A 23,085-nucleotide genomic window follows, 5' to 3' on the forward strand; every position below is an offset into this window, starting at 1 on the left:
CCCCAAACGTCTCCCAAGCTGTTAACTCTGCATTTTTACACAAGTAGTGTCTGCATGTTGAAGAGGAGAAATTAGTGCAGAAAGGGAGGATTTGAGTCAAGAAGAGACTCATCCGGGTCCACCCAGGCAGTGCATTATGATAATATACATGGAGCCAGCTGGACACTGAGCAGAGCTGACATTGTCAGGGCCAGGATCCCCCATCAATTTCCAAGATAGGATTTGAGTTCAGATGACAGAAAGAGCAGCAACTGTGTTGAAACTGATGCATGGGGGAGGGGTGGGGCAGGCAGGAACCAGCCAGGCCTAAAGACAGGAAGTGCTGGTACCTCCGGAAGGGGGTAGCTCTGTTTTCTCATCTGGCTGCTACCCTTCCTTCTAACCTTAACATCTGTCAGCAAGATCCACCTGGGCCCTTGCATGATGAGAGCCCACTGTAGGGGGAGCTTACTGGTGCTAATTTTAACCCCCAAGAGAATGGAGTGTCTGCAGCTGGAGTGAGGGCCAGGTCAGCCTAGGAAACTGGATTCCATGGAGTCAGTTGCTTATCCACCGAGGAAGCACAGTGAGGGTGTAGGGACAATTGTTAATAACCACCGGAAGACTTCTCAACGTTTAAGCTACTCTGTTTGGTTCCTCAGTCTCTTACCAATTCTGATCATTCTTCTTTCGTTCATGTGCTTATTCACCCATTCAATCATTCATCTATTTAACATATATTTATTGGCTGCCTGCTATATTAGACAATAGGGATGCACAGGTGAACAAGGCAGGGATAGCTGTTGACATTACAAGGCATATAGTTGTGGGTGTGCGTATCTGTGTGTTGATATTAAGGAAATAATTGCACACAGAATTATGTAAAGTATAATGATGGTAAGCATGATAAGGAAAAATATAGACTGCTAAGAGAGCTTTCAACAGGGGGACTCAGCGAAGTCTGAAGAACCAGGGACACTTTTAAAATTTAAAATAAAAATGCCATTTCATTAAGCAAAGAGGAAAGAGCTTTCTAGTTGGAGGGGAAAGCATGTCCAAAATTCCATGTGAGGACAAAATATCAGAAACTTGTGGAAGGGCTGTTTGGAAAGGTGTGCTGGGTCTGAGATCCATTTCTGAGAAAACAAATTTGGAAATTTCTCCTAGGTTGGTTTCTCTTTTACTTGGAGATATGATTCAATGTATTTTCTTCATCATAGGCTAACAGAACTCTTTGCCCAGGAAAATGCTAGCTTTAGACCAGTGTTTGCAGTGAAGATAATTCTGCTCTTATAAGAGCAGGCTCTGAGCATCTATTACTATCCGGTTCAGTGCTAAGCACTTGGTATCATCTCTTTTAATGCTCTCAACCACCATAGGAGGGCACTACTATTTTCTCCATTCAGCAATGAGGGAAACTGAGACCATCCTTCAAAGAGTTGGTTGTGGCTCCTAGAAGAGTTAGGTAGCAGTGGACCTCCAGGTAGCTTACACAAGGCGGTCATCACCACTGTTCTTTTCCACTGTTGAGTCAATGCTAGTCCCCTCACGTTATACTTCAGAGGTGGAAAGAAATTCTCCTGCTATTTGATCACGTAATATAATTCCTGCTTCAATGGAAGCAAATTGTTACTCAAAGGCAAATTGAAAAGCCAGATCTGTGCTCAATCCCCAGGGAACACTAGTTGGCATATGCAGTGATATATGGGAAGATGCTTTTCTGGGTTAAGATAAAAAATCCTGGTATCACGTCACGCTATCGGGCATCCCATCTCAGCCTCCCTGTGCCAGCCCTGCAACTTGAAATACTCAGTGGACAGAAATGAAACTTCATAGAAATTAGGTGATCATCATCCTTATCAGATGAATATGATGCCATCAGCATGACTTGAGCATCCTCAGAAAGAAAAGAAAAAAAGAGATTTACCTGGAGAGGAGCAAGAGAAAGTCTGAGGCATGGATTGTAGGACTTTTCTGCCAGCCTACCTCTGGTAAGTTGGCAGGGAGATGACCTAGTAATTAAAATCCTGCTTAAACGTATGCTCAGTCATAACAGAGGCTAACAGACCTGGGAAACCAGATGGTAACCAGAGAAGGAAAAGTAAAACACAAAAGTAACACTCTGCAGCCCACAGGGCATAGAAATAGATCTGAATTGGCCAAGTACTTATCTGACTACTAAGCATGAAAGCAGAACCCAAGTACTAATATATTTTTATCCCAATCTGTGAAAGTAATCAATATTTTATATGCAAACATATGCTCCTGTGTTGCTGGCTTATTTAGTAGACAGTTGTAATCAACTGGACATCAGTCATTCAAACCCACATTCATCACCTGTAGTTCTGGGGAAATGTGCAGCAGGAAAACATGGGCAATCAAGGCACAGGCAATGCCAGGTTTGGGGCCTCTTCTCAAGACGTGACTTTCTTTTAATCCTTACCCAAGGATATTTTTTTCCCATTGATATTTTAGAGAGAATGGAAGGGAGAGGCGGACACACAGAGAGAAACATCCAAGTGAGAGAGACACATCACTGGTTGCTTTCCACATGCACTCAGACCAGGGCCGGGGATCAAGCCTGCAACCTAGGGACGTGACCTTGACTGGAATTGAACCCATGACCCTTCAGTCCATAGGCTAGCACTCTAACCACTGTTCAAACCAGTCAGGGCCACATGGATTTCTTTCATCAACTTTGGGGCAAAGTAATAAAAGTTTCAAGAGAAGAGCATATATAAAATACATACAAATAGCAGTAGACTTTAGGTGTTATTTAGAAGACTGATTAAAATTAATGTGGTTGGTACAAATGGTGAACTTTCTTTAATTCCTTATTGTTGTCTACTTCTCTTTTGAGCACAGTTGGCAAGCCAATAATATGAGCACCTACTATGTGCTGGGCCTGAGGTAGATGCTTTTAGGGACATTATGTGTGGGGTGATGGGTGAGGGGAATGTGTCTCAGCAGTTCCAATGTATTTTTATCATTTCTTTGTAGAGGAGGAAAAGAGAATTTTTATCATTCTTTGCTAAAATCTGGCTGAACCATCAAACCAGCTGTGTTCTTCCAGTAACTATTATGTGCAACAAATCCAAAAAGTTGTACCTCAGATTCCTCTACCTTTCAACTTTGGTAATACCCTAGAAACTCTTCTTGATTTGGTTAGCTAAAGCCTGTGGAATCCAACTCTTGTTGTTGAAAATAAAATTAAAAAAAGAAAATGGGGAAAATGTTATTAAGGTATTGTTTTATGATAACCTATTTAATCAGTAAACTTCTAATATGTTGTATATGTGCAAAATTATATAATGAGCACCGTTTGAAAATGTCCATATTGAGAATGGGAGTTAAGGGGAACTACCCTTCACTATAAAAATGTAAGTTTTCGTGGTGCTGCTATCACTGGTATTAGATGTTTAAACTCTGTGTTTAGCAGCCCAACTTGTAACAATAGAAAAGCTTCTCAGCCTGGAAGTCTGGCAGTGTTTTCAACGTTCCTGTGTTTAAGTTGGCACCTGCGGCATTATATTAGGATGCCATATTTTGAACTTGGAAATAGAAGAAGGTAGAGACCGATTTTACTATAATTCATACATGGGGCTGAGTCTTAAGGGGAAAATAACTTTACTTGGAAACAGAGAAGTAATATTCTGTAAAGTTAATAAATATCCACCCTCTATCTTGGGAATAAGGAATTGCACAACTAACATTTTATGGGACGTTGGCTGTGTTTATATGATTACAGTGAATATTTTAGCCAAACTGAGCAGAAATTTTAAATAAATACCACAGTTTAAGGGTAGTTTGGGTGTTTTAAATATTTGACTTTGTCAACCAATGTGGATTCTCAAAGTCTCAAGTTCAAATGAGTCTCTGAGATCAGTTACCTCATTTGTAAAGTAGAAATTTAGATTAACATCTGCTTACCTACAACTCAGGGTTGATATTAAGAATAATTGAGATAATGTAGGAATAAGCCCTTTGAAAACTTAACATGCGAGTTAATTGTCAGGTATTGATTAAGTGCAGAGAGCTGTCTATCCAGTTTGTGAATGAATGAGGTCCCTGCCTGGAAGGGATGCATAGGGTTGATTGACAGTAGGGTTGATTTACATAATACATACATGCCCAGCTACACACATTACACACATACATATATCAAGATAAAAGTTTAAGGAAAAGTGCAGTAAGTTGGCAGATGACTGGGAAAGACATGAAGTTCACTGAAGGGCTAGTGTTGTGTAGACGGAGATGGAAATAAATAGCTTCACACAGAAAACCAATCTTCTTGGCAAATACTATTTGGGTGGAAGTGAGTGATACAACTTTCTGAAAAAGAAATGGTAGGGGTGTGCAAAGTATGTTTGGAGACAATGAATATGGAGAGCCTGTCATCGAGTTCTTCATTTTCTTCTTCCCCACCTTCCTCCTCCTCCTCCTGCAACTTCTGGTCTTCTTCTCTCTCATGTTTATTCATTGCACACTCTGTACACGCAAATTAACTCATGTAAACCTCACAACCACCTCATGAGGTGGCTTCTCTCATAATTACTACTTCCAATTAAAGTGGTAGAAATGGAGGCTTAAGGAAAGTAACTTGCCCAAGTAATTTGCTAAGTGATGAAGCTGGAAGGCAAGCTGAGGCCTCCTGAAGCCAGAGCCAGTGGCCTTAACTGCTGCCTAGACTTGCCTGCCGTTGGGGAGAGCTGGGGAATGAGGTTGGAAGGCAGAATTGGCCAGACTCATGAGGTGGACTGATCGTGTAGGCTAATGGGAAATACCAGAAAGCTTTTGATCAGGGCAGGAACATTTTGAAAGCTGGCATCTGAGGGAGGAAAATTAACCTGGGTTTTGATATGTAGAGGGGAATTTTCACATAATTAAATCCAATAGTAAAATGAATCACAAACAGGCAAGTGTGAGTGTTTGCTCTTTGGCATTTAGATTGAACAGCCCAGACCCCACCGAGTAATTGTTGAGAAAGCTGAGTCAATCCTCATGAAGTTCAAATGGAAATGGAATTCCCACTCTCTTTGCAGCTCTGTCTGGATAAATTTGATGATACACATTCCGGTGCTGGTGACGTCACCGATCATCACCACGGAAACATCTGTGCTCTAACAAACACTGGAGTGCAGCGTCACTGAATGTGTCAGGGAGGAGAGGAAACTGGCTCAGGACGATAAGGCTCTCCAGAATAAAAGTTCACTCAACTACATTAGCAGTGGCAGCCTCGGTCGTGGAGAGAAATATAAGCATTACTTTTCTGAAAAGCACAAAGCGTGAGTCATGCATTGCTGAAGGTTGGGCAAGGTTGATTTCGAGATGCTGCTCACATTCAAAACTCAGTTTCCTTAAAAAGTCACTATCTATGCTGTCTTACATGATGACAAAGAAATCCTTCAGGAGCAGGGATCTGGTCTCCCAAACAGCTCACAGAAAATCTGCATGGCAGAGGAAGGCTAGCCAGGGACTGCTGTGTGGTTCTGGGAGAGGCCTCGAACAATCAGAAGTAGAATTGACCGTGGTTGTGGTTTGTGTTTATTGTTTGATGAGTTAATGGCAGTATTAGTTATGTAGTTGCAGAGATTAATAACTAAAAGATGGTTCTTGGCCCTGAGCTGAAGTATGTTTAGGTTTAGTTTGTATGGTCCTTAAAGAAATGATATATTTGTTGCTTTACAATGAAAAATAATGAGAAGTTATATATAAAAATCTGGATTTGAAAATTTTGTTTGTATTCAGAAGATCTGGTAGTGCTGGAATCACATTCTCAAAGGACAACAATTTGATCAAACCGAGGATTTATGTCCCTTTTAAGTGGGGCATATACTCTACAGTTAGCCACAGTCCCCACCTCTCCCATGGTGTTGCTCCTAGCTAATTTTAGTTACTTACCTTCCTGTCTGGCCCATGAGCATTTGATTTTGTGATCATTGGTGGTGGTATTAGAGAGTAATTATTCTTAGCAAAGCTCTTGGCTTATGGAAGGCACCCCATAAATGGTAGCTCTGATTATTCTCAGGTTAGCACTGTCCAATAGAACTTCCAGTAATGATGGAAATGTTCTATCTCTGTTCTGCCCAACATGATAGTCACAAGTCACATGTAGCTATTGACCACTTGAAATGTGGCTAGTATGACTAAGAAAATCATTTTTTTTTAAATGTAAGTAATTGAAAATTAGATTTTAATAGCCACATGTGGCAAGTGGCTACTGGATTGGGCAAAGCAGATTTAAGTAATGGGATTGAACATCCAGTCAGGCATCCTTGTTTAGAATAAAATGTGGAGAATAGACGCTGGGGTTGAGTGTGTGGGCATGTTCATTTTATAAGAGATTACTTCCTAGTGGGCTTCATCACACAGCATCACCTCCTTTCAGAAAGGAAACCTCCCCTTATTACCCAAATAGAATTCTTGTCGATTTAAGGAGCCAAAGCCGTGTGTTTTCAAGATGTTGACTGTCCATTCCTACCAATAAGAACAAGTCATCTGAAGCGTGAACGGGAAGGTTTGCTGCTCTCTGCTCCCTGACTGTGCTGTTAAGGGTACTGCATAAACATAGAACCTAGACCTGTGGGTGGGAAAGCCTAACTGTTTTGATGAGCTGCTTGATTGACCCTGTCATTCATGAGAGCATAGAGCCCAGAGCCAGTGCTGCCAGGGGGACTGTGGAAAGGGATGGAGGCCTGCTGACTGCTAGAGGGATCCTATATTCCTAGAGCCAGGGCTCCGTGGGCTGCCTGCCGTCTCTGCGGTTTCCACCACAAGCACACATTGGTCACATCGAATGATCACATTGCCGTAAACCAGCTACAAAGTGGGATTCTCAAAGATCCCTCTGTCATGCAACTTACTCATTTGCATGTTGTTTGCCCGAAAGTTTCTGACACTGACCTGCTTTGCTGAGCCCAGCAGTCAGAACCCTCCCTTCCTTCCTTTGTCACAGGTCTAGAACCCCATAACCATTTACCAGACTTCGGCCTATTGGTAACTTAGAAGCCTTTGTCCTGAAACTTGCCCCAAGCCAACTTGTGTAGCTGATAAATAATATCATGATTTCTAGGGATTTATGCACAGGAGGGCAAAACTGACATCAGCCTGTTTCATTCAAGATGAAGCTCTGAATTACACCCCCCCTCCAAAAAAGGGCCTCATTAAAAACACAGAAAACCTAATGAAAATGATAGAAACTGCTATTGAAGCAAATTTTGTCACATGATGACTAATACCAATCCTCTTGTAATGGGAAGAAAAGAGAACAAAACACATATGAACATATCCTGCTTGGGTCATTCATCTGGTCAGAGTTACATATCATCTATTCTTACAGTCGGATTCTGCAGAGAGGAGGCCCCTTCTTCCTTTTCCATCTCCATGGGCAAACATCCATGCAAACCCTTCTGAAGACATGGATGTGAATGAGCCCCAGGATTCAATAGGAGAGAAAGACAAAGCCCTCTAACAGCAACAACAACAAAAAGTAGATTCTGCATACTTTTAAATTCCTTCTTAGGAAAATTCTTCACCAAAAATGTGTTCTAGAAAAAAGACCAAGCTTATCTCAATGGAGACTAACGAAATGTTAAATTTTCTGCATGTATCAATTTTTTAATGCTGAATTTAGGTTCAGCTCCAAGACCCAAGAAGGCTAAAAATTCATATTCAGATAAGGAGAGAGAAACCTTGGCGGACAGATGGAGCAGAGTTCGGCATAAAGGTTTAATCCTATCAGGCCGATTCCTGTATGACCATCTGGGTAATCCGGCACAAACATTCAAGGCCTGTTAAAAATACGACTCCAGCCAAGATTAACGTCACACATTTTCCACTAGACTTGTTCGTATTTGCCTTTATGATTTTCCAGGCCCAGGACGATGGCTTGTGAATCAAGACTTGATTATTCCTTGATGAAGCAGTGACTTTTTTTTTTTAACCTGAAAATTGTTTCCTTTATACAATACTAGAGGTTCAGTGCACGAAATTCAGGTCGGGGAGGGTGGGCGGGTCCCTCAGCCCAGCCTGCACCCTCTCGCAATCCGGGACGCTGCATGTTCCAGTGACCATACTTTTCATACAGGTGAAAGGCATCTTGCTATTGTATGGGCAGCTACATTTTTTTTGCCCTGATTATAAAACGTAGTACATAACATGATCCTTCTGAGGTGGTAGTACCATTTTCCCCATCTTATGGGTGGAAAAACTGAAGTAGAGAGAAGTAATTGGCTTTGTCACACAGTTATAAGTGTCAGAATCAGGGCTGACCACAAAATGTGCAAGCCAGAGTCCATGCATGTCATCGCTGCATCATCCTGTTTTTTCATGTTAGAGTTTTAATTTTTAAATCGAAGCAACTGTTCCCAATATATAGGGTAGGGTCTCTAGGCCTGGCCAGTGATCAGGGGTGACCAGTGGGTGGGGCTATCAGGAGGCCCTGCTGGCACCCACCTTGGCTGGAGGCCTGGTGCTGCCTGCTGGCCAGCTCTTACCCCCACCCTCCCGATTGCCATCACCAGTCGCCTTCCTCTCGAGGGGCTGACACTCAACACAGGAGCTGCCCCTAGTCGATTGAGCATCTGTCCCCTGGTGGTCAGCGCACATCATAGCGACTGGTCATTCCGCTGTTCGGTCGATTTGCATATTAGGCTTTTATTTTATAGGATTGGGTGTCCATTTTTGGAAAGTTATTTTCATTTCCCTTTCTTCCTTGGCTTTGATAACTAGAACTTTTCTCACAACAGGATAAACAGGAGAATTGGGATAAAAATAAATTTGTGCATGAAAGTTCTTTTTGTCAGGAAGAAAGAGTTATTTACTTATTGTATAATCAGAGGCAAGTGAATTTATTATTGTTGCAACGAATATCACAATTGGACCCATGAATAATTCATTTTGAGGATTCTCTCACCCTCCATGATAATTTTTCCCCATTACTTTGCAGTGGTGTGGCTGACAATCATAGAACAAGAGAGAGAAGAAATAAGGAAGGCTGGTGCTAGTATATGTTATTAGTTGCTCCAGGATTAATATTTTGTGCATTTCAATTTTGGATGTGACAGATCAAACATGAGGCAGAGAACAGTACATTCTCACGCCCTTGAGCTATAAAATTCTAAGCTTCCAAAGTGTTTTTAACAAACATTTATTTTTACATATTATGAAACAATGCTGTGTTGCATGTCATTAAATCAATAAGTCTTCAACAAGTCTTAACAAGTGCAATTTAGAAGTTATAGGTGCATCAAAATGTCAAGATTTTTCACTGCTAAGTCGTTAAATAATGGTGTGTAGTGAACCTGCATAGATGTGGCTCTCAGGTAAACAAATTTAGAAATACAAAAGCGCTTGCCCTGGCATGTTCAGATTACAATTGTTACACCAAGATTTGTTTTTCCCTTCCTCGAATGCCATGTCCACCGACTGTTGAGGAATTGTGCTAATTCAGAATAAAATAGGAAAGCTACAAAATATCCAGGAGGTAGATACCCTTGGGCTTGGTCTTTGTTTAGCAAATGGCAATAGCTTGGAATTTAGCCATGGTGCTAAATTTAGATACACATGGTGCTAGCTATCCCTACCAGGTTAACCCTGCCCTGATATCGATGGGTGTTGGATCTGCATTTCCATCTTGTGACCAGGACTTTTCTCTTTTTCTGTGAGAACCATTAATGCTGTCAAAGCAAAGGGCTTTCTTGCCAAGTGAAGTCACTTTGGAATAAAGGATGAAAAACACTTGAAATTCTTGATCTCCCCATTTAATATTTAATAGATTTAATTGCATCTGGAGTTGAGAAATCTCTATATCATGGGTTACATTTCTCTTGAAAATGACAAACACATCTCTCTCTCTCACACACACAGAGGCTCTTTTGCATAGATAATATATGATTCTTTGCCAAGTAATATCTAGATATGCTAGTGGATGGAATAGTAAATACAGACTAATAACAAAACAAAATTAAAACCTTAATAAACAATAAAATGCTTAACTGCATAATCCAATTACTGAAAAATAAAAAGGAAGGCAGAAATAAATCTGGTAACTCAAAGCAAGAGAGTAAGAGTTACAAAGATTGCTATCTCTTGATTCAGGAAACTATCCAGTTTTTTGGTCTATTATCTGCCTATGAGTCTGCGGGGCCATTAGGATTCTGCAAGTGAAGTTCTCGCAGGCTGGTGCTAGGGTTCAGGTCAGGTATCATAACTGCTACTGGTTTCTAAGGCATCAGAAAGAGCGTGGGTAGACCCTGAATAGATTTGCCTCCTGTACAGGGGGAAAATAAGGAAAATAAGGAGGGCCAGTCTTCTAGGACGAACACCCGGTCATCCTTCCTGGCCAGTAGCTGCCAGTTGTCAGGATCAGAGAACACAGGTGTTGGTGGCACTGAGCTGTGTGCAGTTAGATAAGTTATGTCACTCAAAAGACCTGGATATCTGTGTGCTGAGTCCAAGTGGGGATACGTTGTGTCCCCATTGTCTCTGAACACGTTTCTCCCAAGCACAACTTCACCCAAATCAAGTAGAGATGAGGGAGAAAGGCCTGAGACTTTATGGGGCCACAACTGTCCTGAAGAAATGAACTGGGCTCATGGGTTTTGCAACCCATCCTGCCAAGTCTCAAGAGCATGGGGCAATAAAATTAAAGCCAATTCCTCATTTCTGAAAAGATTGCCATGAATATTCATTCCAGGCAAATGAGAGACTTAAGGAAACATTCTACTTTGGAAGGGCGGGTGCCAACTCCACCGCCTCCATGGATCGAGCTGGCTGCTTAGTAAGTCACTGGACTGGAAGTTCCTAGGAAAGTTTTCCAATAAACTACATTCTCTCAGTGATGAGACTACAGGGCATTCTAGTAAATAAATAAACTGGCTAATGGGGAGCTGATGATAACTACTAATTATTTGCCAGCATCTAGGGTACTATCTCTCAGGCACAAAACACAAGTAGGCACTTGCTGCATTTTGCCACAAGTCTACGAGGTGGGCACCCACGGGGCAACCACAGCTAAGAGAGGGGAGGGTAAATGAATACTTCAGGGTCGCACTAAGGGGTCGATGTGTAATGTAAACAGCTGGTGCTCTTCCCTGTATTCTCATCTTATAACACTCTGAATGTGAAAATCCACTTAACATAATTGCATCTTTCTGGCTTTACTCCGAAGCCACGCGGGCTGATGCGGACATCGTCTCCGCTGTAAGCACCCGTAACCCGCTCAGTGGAAATGCTCATCCATAGGGAGTTCTGGTTAATAAAATGCTGGAGAAGGAGAGTCTACATCCTTTTCAAAGCCACACACGATGGAAATGGGAAAGGACCTTATACCCGCGTTGGTGGGATTTCACCTTGAGATTTAGAATGGGATTAGAACATTTCTAAATTTGTGCATTTTAGCAACTGATCCAGTGTTGTTTCCCCAGCGAACTTGAATACAGGAATGGGGACTAAAAACTCAACAGTGGCTCTCTAGTGAGGCCCCCTTAATGGGGCATCAACTGTTGCGAAAGCCTGGTTTGGGGGATAAAAGATGATAAACACTGAACCCGGATCACCTCTACAACTCCCCCAAACAAGTGAGGTATTGATCACAGCACAAAGAGATTTCAGAGGCGAAACTAAGAGCAGCCCCAGGACCCTGCTGATTGCCGCACACAACACTAATTCACCTCAATGGGCAGGCACCTCTGAGCTCAATTAACCCTTATTCCCAAGGCCACCCATAAACCCCGAGGTAAACATGGTTCTCCTGGCCCTTGCTCTCTCTCCGTGAAATAGATCATTTCTATTGGAGGCGGAAGGGTGATTCCCGCTTATAAATTCATCTTGCTAATAAAGAGCCTGATGCTCCAATGCGAGTGAGCAGGCACTCGAATCTTGTAACATTGATCCTGTAAATCAGAAAATTTTAAACCGCTGAGGGCATCTGATATTTCTTCTGCCTTTCGTGGCTACAGGGAGGAAATATAAACGCTCAGGAGGTAGAGCAGGTAACATCAGAGTCGCCTGGCACTGCTGTCGGCACACAGAACATTAGTTGTTAAATATGTACTGGAGGCCGAACAGTTTCTTTCTCCCCCCCGCCCTCCCCACCTCCTCATTCTTCCTTCTCTTTTCCTCACCCCGACCATTGTTCAGAAGCAAATTGGAAATCTGGTAATTAGGCCCTGACTCACGGTGTAGTATTAGAGTCTTGAGCCAAAGTTCAACACCCTGAAATGAAATTTAAACCAATTAATCTGTTAGATTTTTATCGCTTGTCCGTGTTTTCTCAGCAATTCCCCCAGCACGTGGCCTTTGATCAACTCTCATGCAAACGCTAAAATGTGTGCCTGCTGCTAGCAAGATGGGAATGACATTAACATGGTACTCATAAAACAATCAGAGCAAAGAAGCCCTCAGACAGACAGGGCATAGTAATATTTAATAAAAGTGCACACATAATCTCCAGAATTAGCATTTTGTGCCTTGCAGTACCTTTGGGAGAAGAGCTTTTATTTGTGGAGTGATCATTATTATAACAAAGAAGAGCTACCTAATAATTTCCACTTTAACTCAGCAATGTGCCACGAGCATTTCAGAGCCATTATGCTAAACTGTGGTGGGGTAATCACGTTATTGTCATCATGTGAAGGAAGGAAAATCTCCTCTACTTTGGTGGCTGTTGGGGGTGGGGGGAGAAGTAAAAAGAAAAAGAAGAAGCAGCAAAAATACCAACCCCTCTGAACTTTGGTGTTTAATAAGGTTTGCAAGCAGGAATTGGCTAGCAGTCCGTGTGGATTCCTAGACGTGTGAAAATTCATTGGTGAGGAAGAACATTTATTAATTAAGTCAAGATTTGGCTGGCAAAAGTGGTTTTGTATTCAAACCCCCTCTTCTTCCCCCATTTTGTAATATTTTCTTGGAGATAGAATTTTATTAATTATTAGACTCCTGGGCTGGATTTATAAATCTTTTCACCCTCAAAGTCCACTGACTACATCTTCTGCGACTATATTAAAAACACTCTCTCCTCCTCTTACCTCTGGTCTCCCTGGGTATTCTGAGCTCAGGAGAAGTAAGTCCTGCGCTGTTAGATGACTGAGCTTCCTCAGAGACACCCAAAAGGAAGAGGGAAGGAGCGGCTCAGGGTCTGTTACTCAGCACAGTCTGGCTTTTAAAAAAATCACCACCAGTTTGCTTTTAAAAAGTACAATCTTTATCTCTTACAGAGTTAAATGCTCTGCTGTTATTTAATTTTTATGTATAATTATTACCTTAATATGTGCTCACTGAAAAAATTCAAACCCTACAGAAGTCTACAGAGTCTAATTTAATGGTCACCTTTCTCTGTCAGTCCCATGCTGGTCACATTCCTTTTGCATGTGGACCCATTGACAAGAGTTGGTGTACATCCTTCCAGACCTTTGTTTATCATCGTGTTCACTGGTAATTGCATACACGCACACACACATACATACAAATTCACACTCATGCTCTCACATACTTATGCACATACAGGCTCATATATATAATTTTTAAATAAACAAGGTTACACTATTCTCCAGATTACAAATTATGTTTTTCCCTCCCTAATGTATTTTGACATCTACCCATGTCAGTTTATGGAATTTCTTTTCATCTGTTGTAAGGACACTCCTAATATTCTATAGTATGGATGTACCATGGTTTGTTTAACCACTCTCTAGCTGGGGGCACCTAGACTCTTGGATATTTTACTGTCAGTACTGCTGTGGGCATTTGGGTACCTTAGTTTGGTCATGTTTGCAAGTATTTCCTGGGCTACATTTAGTCTGGCAAATTCATGACTCAGGTAGAAGGGTAAAATGGTATTCTGTGAGTTAAGTCTACTCATCAGCATTTGTTTAGCCAACACAATTTATTGAATTAGTTGCCAACATTTAAACATTTGGAAATTTCACATAAAAATCTGGGTTCCCATCTCTTTTTCTGAAGTCTCACCCCCAACCCAGGCCTGTGTTTGTGTGCAGTTACCGATGGCTGGAGCTGAGTAGCAGTGACACTTTTAGATAGGGGACGTATTCAGCAAACTGTCAGTGTCCTGTCATTCCCCATTGCTTCTCCAGTTCCTAGTGTCAGTGGCCATCCCTCCCTCTCATGCTTGTTCTGAGACTCTGCACTGTTTTATTCATCTGTGTCTCTTGACTTGACCTGTATGGATCTGTCAGTTCTTAACACACCTATTCTTGGGCCTGGTCTTTTAGGTAGAGTATTTTCTACAATGCACTATTGACATTTTAGAGTTCATCATGTTGGAGGACCATCTCAGGCAGTGTTAGATACTCAGCATTCTTAGCCTCCTGGTACTAGATGCCGGTAACATCTCTTTCTCACCCCTCTCTCTCGGTGGCACAGTCCATGATTCCTTTACATATTTTCCTAGCTTCCCACTGGGGAAGTACTACAGAGCTTCCGCTCAAGACTGCTAAGACATCCAGCTGTGTAAGAGCACCTCTAGAACCAAGTGAGGTCTAAACTTAGAAAGGGCTGCATGACTTACCTGTTCTAAAAATGGCGTCTAGTCTCCAAGCAGGGACAGTGGCTGACGCTGAGTATTGAGGTAGGATGGACCAGGAGGTGAGATGTGCCACTCTTTTCCTGGGGTATTTCCTTCAAGACTTTTTGTCTCCAAAAATCTAATAAGATAGTGTCATATATTGTCTCCTCACCAAACTTGCTGCTCTTTCTCTCCTCTGACAAGTTGCATCTAGCTTTGTTTCTGGACAGTTGCTCACAAAATTTGAAGAAACAATTTTTCTCAGGAAATGTTTGAAAGCACAGGCACAAACACACGTGCACACACATTTACATGCCTTCTGTATCCTACAAATAACAAACGGAAAGAAGAGGAAGAGGGAGGGGCTCAAGTCTAAATCCAGCAGGTGTTGGCTATGCTGTTGTAACATCTTAAGTATAGGTGAGTCTCAAAGATACACCAGCACATTCTGTCTCCTTCTATACAATGAAGAGAAAGCCTGGAGGAGACCATATTTATCTAAAGAAACATACTTGTGTGACTAAAAAACAAACTAAGAATTAAAAAATTAAAAGAAATCCCCAAGCTAATCCAGACATAAACACCAAGACTATTTTGTGTTTTATGAAGGTAATCACAGGATCCACATTTAATACCCCTAGATTCCTCACTTTCCCATCAGGAGGGACTCTCTCAAGGCCAGTTCGTTAAACCAATATCCCATTCTTCTCAGAAGTATCAAGAGATAGAGCAAGACCTCTTCTATTCCACTCTAGCAACTGAATATACTGAGTTTGAAATTAAGAGTTAAGATTTTGAGATATTAACTAGAATGTTTCCAAGCTGCTTTTATTTGAAGAATTTTACATAGTTGTGGAATGTAGTTTATTTCTCTCATAATTTGCTTGAAATCATACATCATAGTTTATCATTGGTTTGGGGTACTTGATTATGCATGTAAACCTGTTTTACTTTTAGAGAAAAATGTTGCTTAAGAAGAAGTCCTAGTCCCGTGGAACTGTGAATCACAACCTTTATGTGTGTTAAAAATTGGACAAGAATTTTTTAAGTCATGAATCATTTACATTTTCTTGATTAATTATTTTGTTTTGGGGAGAAAGTGGAGGAGAGAAAAGGCATCCGAGCTGCCCAGTTTGAGTTGTAAATGCATTACTCTGAGTTCAGCCAACGTGAAATGTTTAGTTTGGATATTTCCTAATTTCTCTGTGCAATTTTATAAGATTAATTTGAACCAAAATCAAACCCACTCTGCTTGCTTGTGTGGCTGCACGTGAGCAATGGTCCCATTGCGCTGGGCTTCATATTTTCTTTCTTGCAAAAGTTAAAGCATGACTTTTTGCCAAATTTGACAAAGTCCAATAATTTTTTGCCAGTTTTTTGTCTTATTAAAATTAACTGGTGCTCGCGTTGGCTTCAATACTTGGAAAGTCAGCCTTGGATACTTAATAAATTTTTTTATAGAGGAGGGTCTCATTTTCTCTCCTGGCACAACACATTCCTCACTCTAGAATTTTGCTTTGGTCGTGTTCATAAAAGTAATCATGGCAAAAGCAGCGTGGCATAGCAGAGTTAAAAATCCTCAGGGGAAGGAAGGTGCCCTCTGAGACAGTTCTAAAACATAATCCTACAATTACATTTATGCCCAGTAATTCTCTTGAAAGTACACCATGCTCATCAGGCAAACCACCTCCAGTCTGTTTGGAATTGCAGTATTTGCAAATTATTTCCCATCTCCAAGGGCCATTTATAATGGAAAAAGAAGAGATATGAAATTCTGAAAAAGTCAGTTCTAGGAGTTTATGCCTGGGAATGACAGCAAAACAAAGGTCATGAGATTCTGTGGTTCAGCCCTGACTCAGCTGTGCAGTTGCATAATTCACCCCAAGTGACCTGCACACGTTGCACCTATAAAAAGGAATCCATAACATTTAATGAAAAAAATCTTAATGATTTTTAATGAGGAATGTTCTACGTTAGTGTTACAGACAAAAGGCATTCAGCAAGAATAAATTTTTGCTCGTGCCTCCTTCCTGCTTCCCATTGGACAGAAATGTTTGTCTAAAAATCTGAGCTCTATTTTCAGGATGTATATTTCATTATGAAGCAATTCTATAAGTTTTCCAGTGTGTTCCAAAGTCATTCATTGTTCATTTTTTATAATCTGTAGTATTTCGTAAGTTAAATATTGCTTCTATTTCATAAGGTTTCAGGTTTGAAAACGATTTGGGGAAAACATATGTCTCTCAATAGAAAGAATGAAAAGAATGCTTTTAAAAACTGAAATTGCACCCTAAGGTTTCTGGTCCTAATGCGGCTAAGAAATGCTGAGATCTTGCAGGACTTTTTGTTCGTGAAAAGATAAAAGATTTTTTTTTTCTTTTTCTCAAGTCTCCCATCATTAAAGTTTGATTCTAACACCAGACTCCTTCTCTTTTTCATGTGTGTTGAAAAGCAGCTACTCCCTGTATCAAAGCCATCAGCCCGAGTGAAGGATGGACGACGGGAGGCGCGACTGTGATCATCATAGGGGACAATTTCTTTGATGGGTTACAGGTCATATTCGGTACCATGCTGGTCTGGAGTGAGGTAGGTGTTGTCTGAACATTAATATCTAATAGCTTGATCTAGTGGAAGATCCTGTCTACACTTGAATGTCTAATAGAGTGTGTGGAATTTGTGGTGCCACCCTGGGTGGGCCAGCACCAGTGTCCAGGACTCCGGGAAACTAGGAAAGATGGGTTGGGCTTACCAGGAGGCAACCCTTTTCACTGAAATGACTTCCATCCCCTGACCCATTAGCACTGGGAGAGTTTTTGTTTGGTCATTTGTCCTGTTGGGCTTGCCATGAGGTGGAGGTCCTATTGGATATTGGCAGTTAGAAAGGAGATACGAGGTCACAAAATCCTATAGGAAAAGCCTCGTCCAAACTCTAGCAAGGGAGTCATCTGTGAATGTTTGCAGGTGGAGTCTCTTGTAGGCCCATCCTCAAGGAGCACCATTCAAATGACAGTAATAATCTAGGGGTAGGTGGTCCTTGACTTATTCGGTGACTCAGAAACTGAGCGATTTGCCAGGGGAACCTGGAAGAACCAGACCTAGGAATTTACAGGTCTCAGGCACCTCAGTGCGTGACAGCAACCAAGGACTGTGATCATTATTTTAACGTGCCAATTGACTTGCGTAGCAATAATCAAGTTAGATCAAGATTACAAAATGTAAACATCACCACTGTATAGATGCCATGGCAAAATTGCCTTTGCTTTCTAAATTCTGAGCCTAGACTTCCCAGCCAGATAATCCCTTCTCTTTCACCTCACCAAAGTTTAGAATAAAAACAATGTTAGGGCCACAAGGTACCATATATTGGGCCCATTCGTCCCACTCGCTTTGCAAGTAGTCATATGAATCGCTAAACTTAATTGAGATTTACTCTGGGCTAGGCACTGTGCTTGGCTTGACATTGATCATGTCACTCTCTCTACACCACCAGGTAAAGACTCTTACTTAGCATGGATCTTGTCTTGATAAGGATACTGAGGCTTAGAGATACATCCTTACACAACTTGAAAGCAGCCATCCAGCGCCCACGGAGTGAATGTGGTGTGCATGTGGCCACACAAAGAAGTCAGTAGGCAACTGGAGCTAGAACTCAGATTTTCTATTTCCATTTCTAGTGGTCCTCCCGCCACTGCTTATCCCATCTAGACGTTTTATTTGTGTTTTCTCTTTAGAGGGGCCATAGAGATAAGCAGAATACAGACTTCGATTGTTGATTATGTTTATCTTTCCAAAGCTGAGCCTGTCTTTTTAAGCTTTCTATGTGCACTTTTCACTGCCAGTATCCACCCTGGCAAGCCCCTTCCAGCCCTGTCTCTCCCTTTGTGTTTCTCATGCAGCCCGCCAGTGGCATGTGCTTGGCCAGAGAATCAAAGCTCTGGTAAAGCTGAATCAGGGATGGGCTTCTCATTCTCCCAGAGTAATTGTAGTCCAAGTTAGAACATCCCAGGCATGAGCTCCCCATGCTGACTGCAGCCCATTCTCCGTCAGAACCATTGTGTTGTAAAATTAGCAGCATCACATACATGGCATGTTTGACTGCCAACCAGTTGTCTTCGTCCCTGTTGAAGATAGCAGTCTACACAAGCACAGCCTGAAACAGGTCTTGTGGGCTCTATCTCCACCCCTTTCTATCCATCATTCTGTTACTTATCCATGTCACTGCAGTCAGTGTAAGGTCTGAATGAGAAGTGGGGCTCAGAATTGGCAGTAAGTCTCATTGAGCCTCTGAGAATAAGGTGAGTTAGTCTGAACTTCATTTAAAACCTTGTGCCAAAAACGAGCCAAACAAAGCACCCCTGTCTGTCTTAGCCCAAGTGCACTACACTGACTGTGGAATACGTTCATCCACGCATCAGGAAGTCATTCACATGCGCCTCCACCTTGTTCCCAGTCAACCGAGTAAACTGAGTGTCAGAGGGGTTAAGAAACCTGCCTGACTCCACACAGCCCAATAGTGATAGAGATGGGATTTGAGCTACAATGTACATTTTTACAAAGGAAATAAAAGCCCAGGTTAATGAGCAAGCAAATGGAATATTGAGAGAGGGAAGAAGAACAGAAAGAGGAGAAAAAAAAAAACACACAGATGGCATAGTAGTAGTGGTAATAATAGTAGTAGTCAAGTACCTTTTATTTTGGTAGGGGCAAAAGATATCAATCAATTTTGGGATCATTTTTCTAGGCTTCCATTGGATAGAATGAGAACTTGATACTGTGAATATTTAAGAGAAGATATTTATGAAAAACATATAGAAAAATGCAGAGTATGACAGATTTTATGTAATGGTTATTGAGCATTTAGTTTTTGCCAGGTACTAAGTATTTGTTATGGCTTTCATGCAAGTCTTATAACATCTGTATACTATGTCATTTTCATTTTACTGATGAGGAATTGAGGCTTGGGGAAGTTAAATGAGCTGTTAGTTATCAATTGGGATTTGAACCTAGACAGTCCAACTACAGGGCTCACCTTATTAACTGTCCATGATTTACCCTGTGCCAAAATTTGACCCAAGGATTTTATCACTTTCTAGTTGTATATGTTTGTGGTGGAGCCACTGGTTGGTAGGACGATTTAATCCTTATGAAAGGTACATGCCTTGTGTTGGGGGCAGAAGGCAGCCTTTTCCTTTGTCTTAATAATTGATTTTAAGCAAAACAGTTAACCTGTTTGGACCTCATTGCTAGAGTAAGCCCACTATCTATCTGAAATCTTTGTCCCCTGGCCATGTGGTTTCAAGGACATGCCACCTCTAAAATCGAGGTCTTCTAATCCTATATAATAAAAGCCTAATATGCTAAGTGTCCCGTCGGCCTTTCAACCAGTCAAAAAGAATATGCTAAAGGCCACTTAACCGCTTGCTATGATGTGCACTGACCACCAGGGGGTAGACGCTCCGACCAGTAGGTTAGCTTGCTGCTGAGGTCTGGCCGATTGGGACTGAGGGAGACAGGCCAGACAAGCCCTGGAGCCCTTTTGCGGCCCCTCCCCAGCTGGCCAACCTCCTGCATCCCTCCCTGGCCCCGATAGTGCACCTGTGGGGTCCCTTGGCCTGGCCTGTGCCCTCTTGCAATCCGGGACCCCTCGGGGGATGTCAGAGAGCCGGTTTCGGCCCGATCCCACAGGCCAGGGTAAGGGACCCCACTGGTGCACGAATTTGTGCACCAGGCCTCTAGTTATAAATAAACTTTGATTTCTTCTCCATTTTCTCATTGTATAGCCTAAAGCTCTTAGGAAGCAGGTTTGTGGGCGAGGACAGGCAGGCAACATTTTAGATTAGCAGCTGAGTCTTTTTTAGCTAAAGAATTTTTAAAAAGAGCCAGAGAAAATAGGGCTGGCTTAATTTTCCCTCATCTGTGCTCTTCCCCTACCAACCCAATCTTTTGCAAATGAGTAGTTCAGTTTAGCTCACTTATTGTCCCTGAGGGTTGGGAAGAAGAAAGGTGGCACTCCGTTGGTCCTAACTCAGGGCTCTCTCCTGCGGGATCCTAAGTTTGAGGTGAACTACACGGCTTTTCTGTGAGTTTGGTTCACTATCTTTGTTACTTTTCCTTCATTGTTTCTAACCCTTCATTTTCTCTCTCTCTCTCTCATTTTAAAGCAACTTCTTTTATTGATATTCTTGTGCTTATCCTGCCTTACCCCAAAAGACTTCAAAAAAACACACGAACCTGTAGCCCCGCTGGTGTGGCTCAGTGATTGAGCCTTGACGTATGAACCAGGAGGTCATGGTTCGATTCCTGGTCAGGGCACATGTCTGTGTGTGGGCTTGATCCCCAGTAGGGGGAGTGCAGAAGGTAGCCAGCCCATCAGTGATTCTCTCTCATCACTGATGTTTCTTCCTCTTTTTACCTCTCCCTTCCCTTCTAACATAAACCCAAGAAAACCAACAGGGTTGATGTGTCCTAATTTTTAATGTGAGTTGAGTATTTTCTTGGTCAGAGATGTACTTGGTTGCTTTTGATTTCCCACCAACATGTGATTTGGAGGAGGAAGGGGCCCCTGCTACCGGTTTGTAAAGATAATCATTATTTTCGTATCTCCTTCTGAATTCCTCTAATTTCTCAACAATGAGGACTGGCTGGCTTGCCTCTAGGTGTCTAGCTCTGGGCTAGGTACTATGGGTGATTAAAATTAGGCTTGTGGAAGCTGGTGTTTCATTTGGAAAAACAACTTGGTCCCATGAAACAAATTAGAGAGTTTCATAATATGTTTATATAATCCAGTGTTCAATTTGCAGTTGCAAATTTGAGGCAAGGTTCTAGAAGGCAGAGGGAGTGGTGTACCCAGAAGTAGGCTGTTTGAATAACCAATCAAGCTTCCTGTTACATACGGGTGGGTCTCTGTGCTAGACAATTGAGGTTCTCACAGTCCTTTTATTTAATCACTGAACTCTCCGAGAGAATTCATACAGCTTAAGGTAATTAAGCTGCTGGTAAAGAAAGTACCGTGGTGGGATTGGCTAGGAGCAGAGGGTGCTGAGAACTGCAGACAGACAGTCACCCCAGCAAAGGCTGAAACTCAGTGGGGTAGCAGTGGGCAAGGAGCCAGTCAGGAGACCTATATACTGACTGCATTCCTTCGATTGCCCTGTCAGAGCATCCAGATTTTAGTCAGTGTTGGTCATTGGGCCTCAGTTTCCCCATCTGAAAATGAGGGGCTTAGATTAAATCCTCTTTGAAATCAGCTACAATTCTAGTAATTCCTTCTATCTAGAGTTGACTCCGTTGAGGCTCCCTCCAAAGTCAGAGGGCTGGGGGAGTGATGATGGGTAAGAAGTGGCTTCTTTTCTTCCACTATTGTTCTCTACTTTTAGAGCGAGCACACTTGCAATATGCAATTATCATGTTTATTTGCAAAAGGCTTCTTTGAACTTCATCAAAACCACTTAATTAGCCACAGAATTGGATCTCCCTCTTGATATGTCCTTAGTATTTTCCCCCTCTACATTTCAGATTCTGGTATCTGATATAAACCGGTGACTTATACCTCAATGATGCTCTGATCATCTTCCAGATAGTTCTGTGGAATACTGTATACCAGCTCTTTAGATATCAATAGGTACTCTATGGGAGACAAGGGAGGGAGGTTTTTCTTGGTAAGTTTGGGAAATGTTGAGTCAAATAATTCAACTGGTCCTTGGTCTAGGACTTTGCAGAGCTTTGGAGAGACTGGCATGCACTATGAATACCCAAAACATAGTACATGGCATGTCCCAAACGTTAGGGACGACAGAACCTTTTTTCAGGGATCACATTCAGCAAGATATATTGGTGATGGCTGTGCATTTGGATTTCATGTTAATGAAATAAAGTCATGAAATTCAATCATGAGGTGGTTGGGCTGGGGTAGAGGTGAGGGAGTCATCTGAAATATTTGCAGAGTATTATTCAGATCAGACCAGGAATATTTAGAGCCATTATTCTTTAATGCTGTGAGGCTCTGAACAGAATTTCCTTCATGTTTTGCATCTAGTTTGAGTCAGTGCATACTTGGCATTAGAGGCCATGCGACTTTGTAGGACAGGAATATTTAAAGATCTCCAGGGCCACTTGGCTCAGATGGGAGAAGCCAGAATTTCACCCCTGTATGAACAAATTAGTTGAGTGTTTTCTCCAACTGCATTCCCAGAGGTAGGGAGAAGTCACATGGAGACACTGTGGAGGAAAACCAATGGGTGAATGTGGTTGGGTAAATGGCAATTTGGGGGCTGAGGAGCGATTTTGCTTCTTGGGTCCAAAAGTTGGATAACGAGGTTTTAAAAGCAGTTCTTGATTGCTTTCCTTTTTCCTATCTCCACTTTCAACGCTTGTTTGTGTACATAGCTCAGAGGAAGGATTGTAAATAAAAAAACAGTATTTGTTCCTCTGTGACCTTAGAGAATGAGTGGCTACAACTCATATATGTTCCCACCGGAAGTTTCCCAGGCCTTTTGTTGGCCCTCGATTTTTACTGAACCACATGTAGAGAGTCACACACTCTGAGGGCTTAGCGGAACCTCTCCAGGCATCAAGGGCAGCTGCTT

At 42.0% G+C, this 23,085-nt stretch overlaps 1 protein-coding gene across 9 annotated transcripts in view; it reads left to right on the forward strand.

Moving 5' to 3' along the window:
* EBF1 (EBF transcription factor 1) overlaps positions 1 to 23,085 on the forward strand; it is a 389,962-nt gene that overhangs the window by 269,891 nt on the left and 96,986 nt on the right. For 5 of the 9 annotated variants that reach the window (XM_080671571.1, XM_080671572.1, XM_080671567.1 and 2 more), the window contains exon 9: positions 16,953 to 17,086. In XM_080671571.1, the coding sequence (XP_080527697.1) occupies positions 16,953 to 17,086 (134 nt within the window). The remainder of the gene's footprint in view (positions 1 to 16,952; positions 17,087 to 23,085) is intronic. The other 4 variants (XM_080671574.1, XM_080671573.1, XM_080671568.1 and 1 more) reach the window with 1 other exon arrangement.

The sequence above is a fragment of the Plecotus auritus genome (genome assembly GCF_963455305.1).
Source record: "Plecotus auritus genome assembly, chromosome: 6".
NCBI classification, from domain to species: Eukaryota; Metazoa; Chordata; class Mammalia; order Chiroptera; family Vespertilionidae; genus Plecotus; species Plecotus auritus.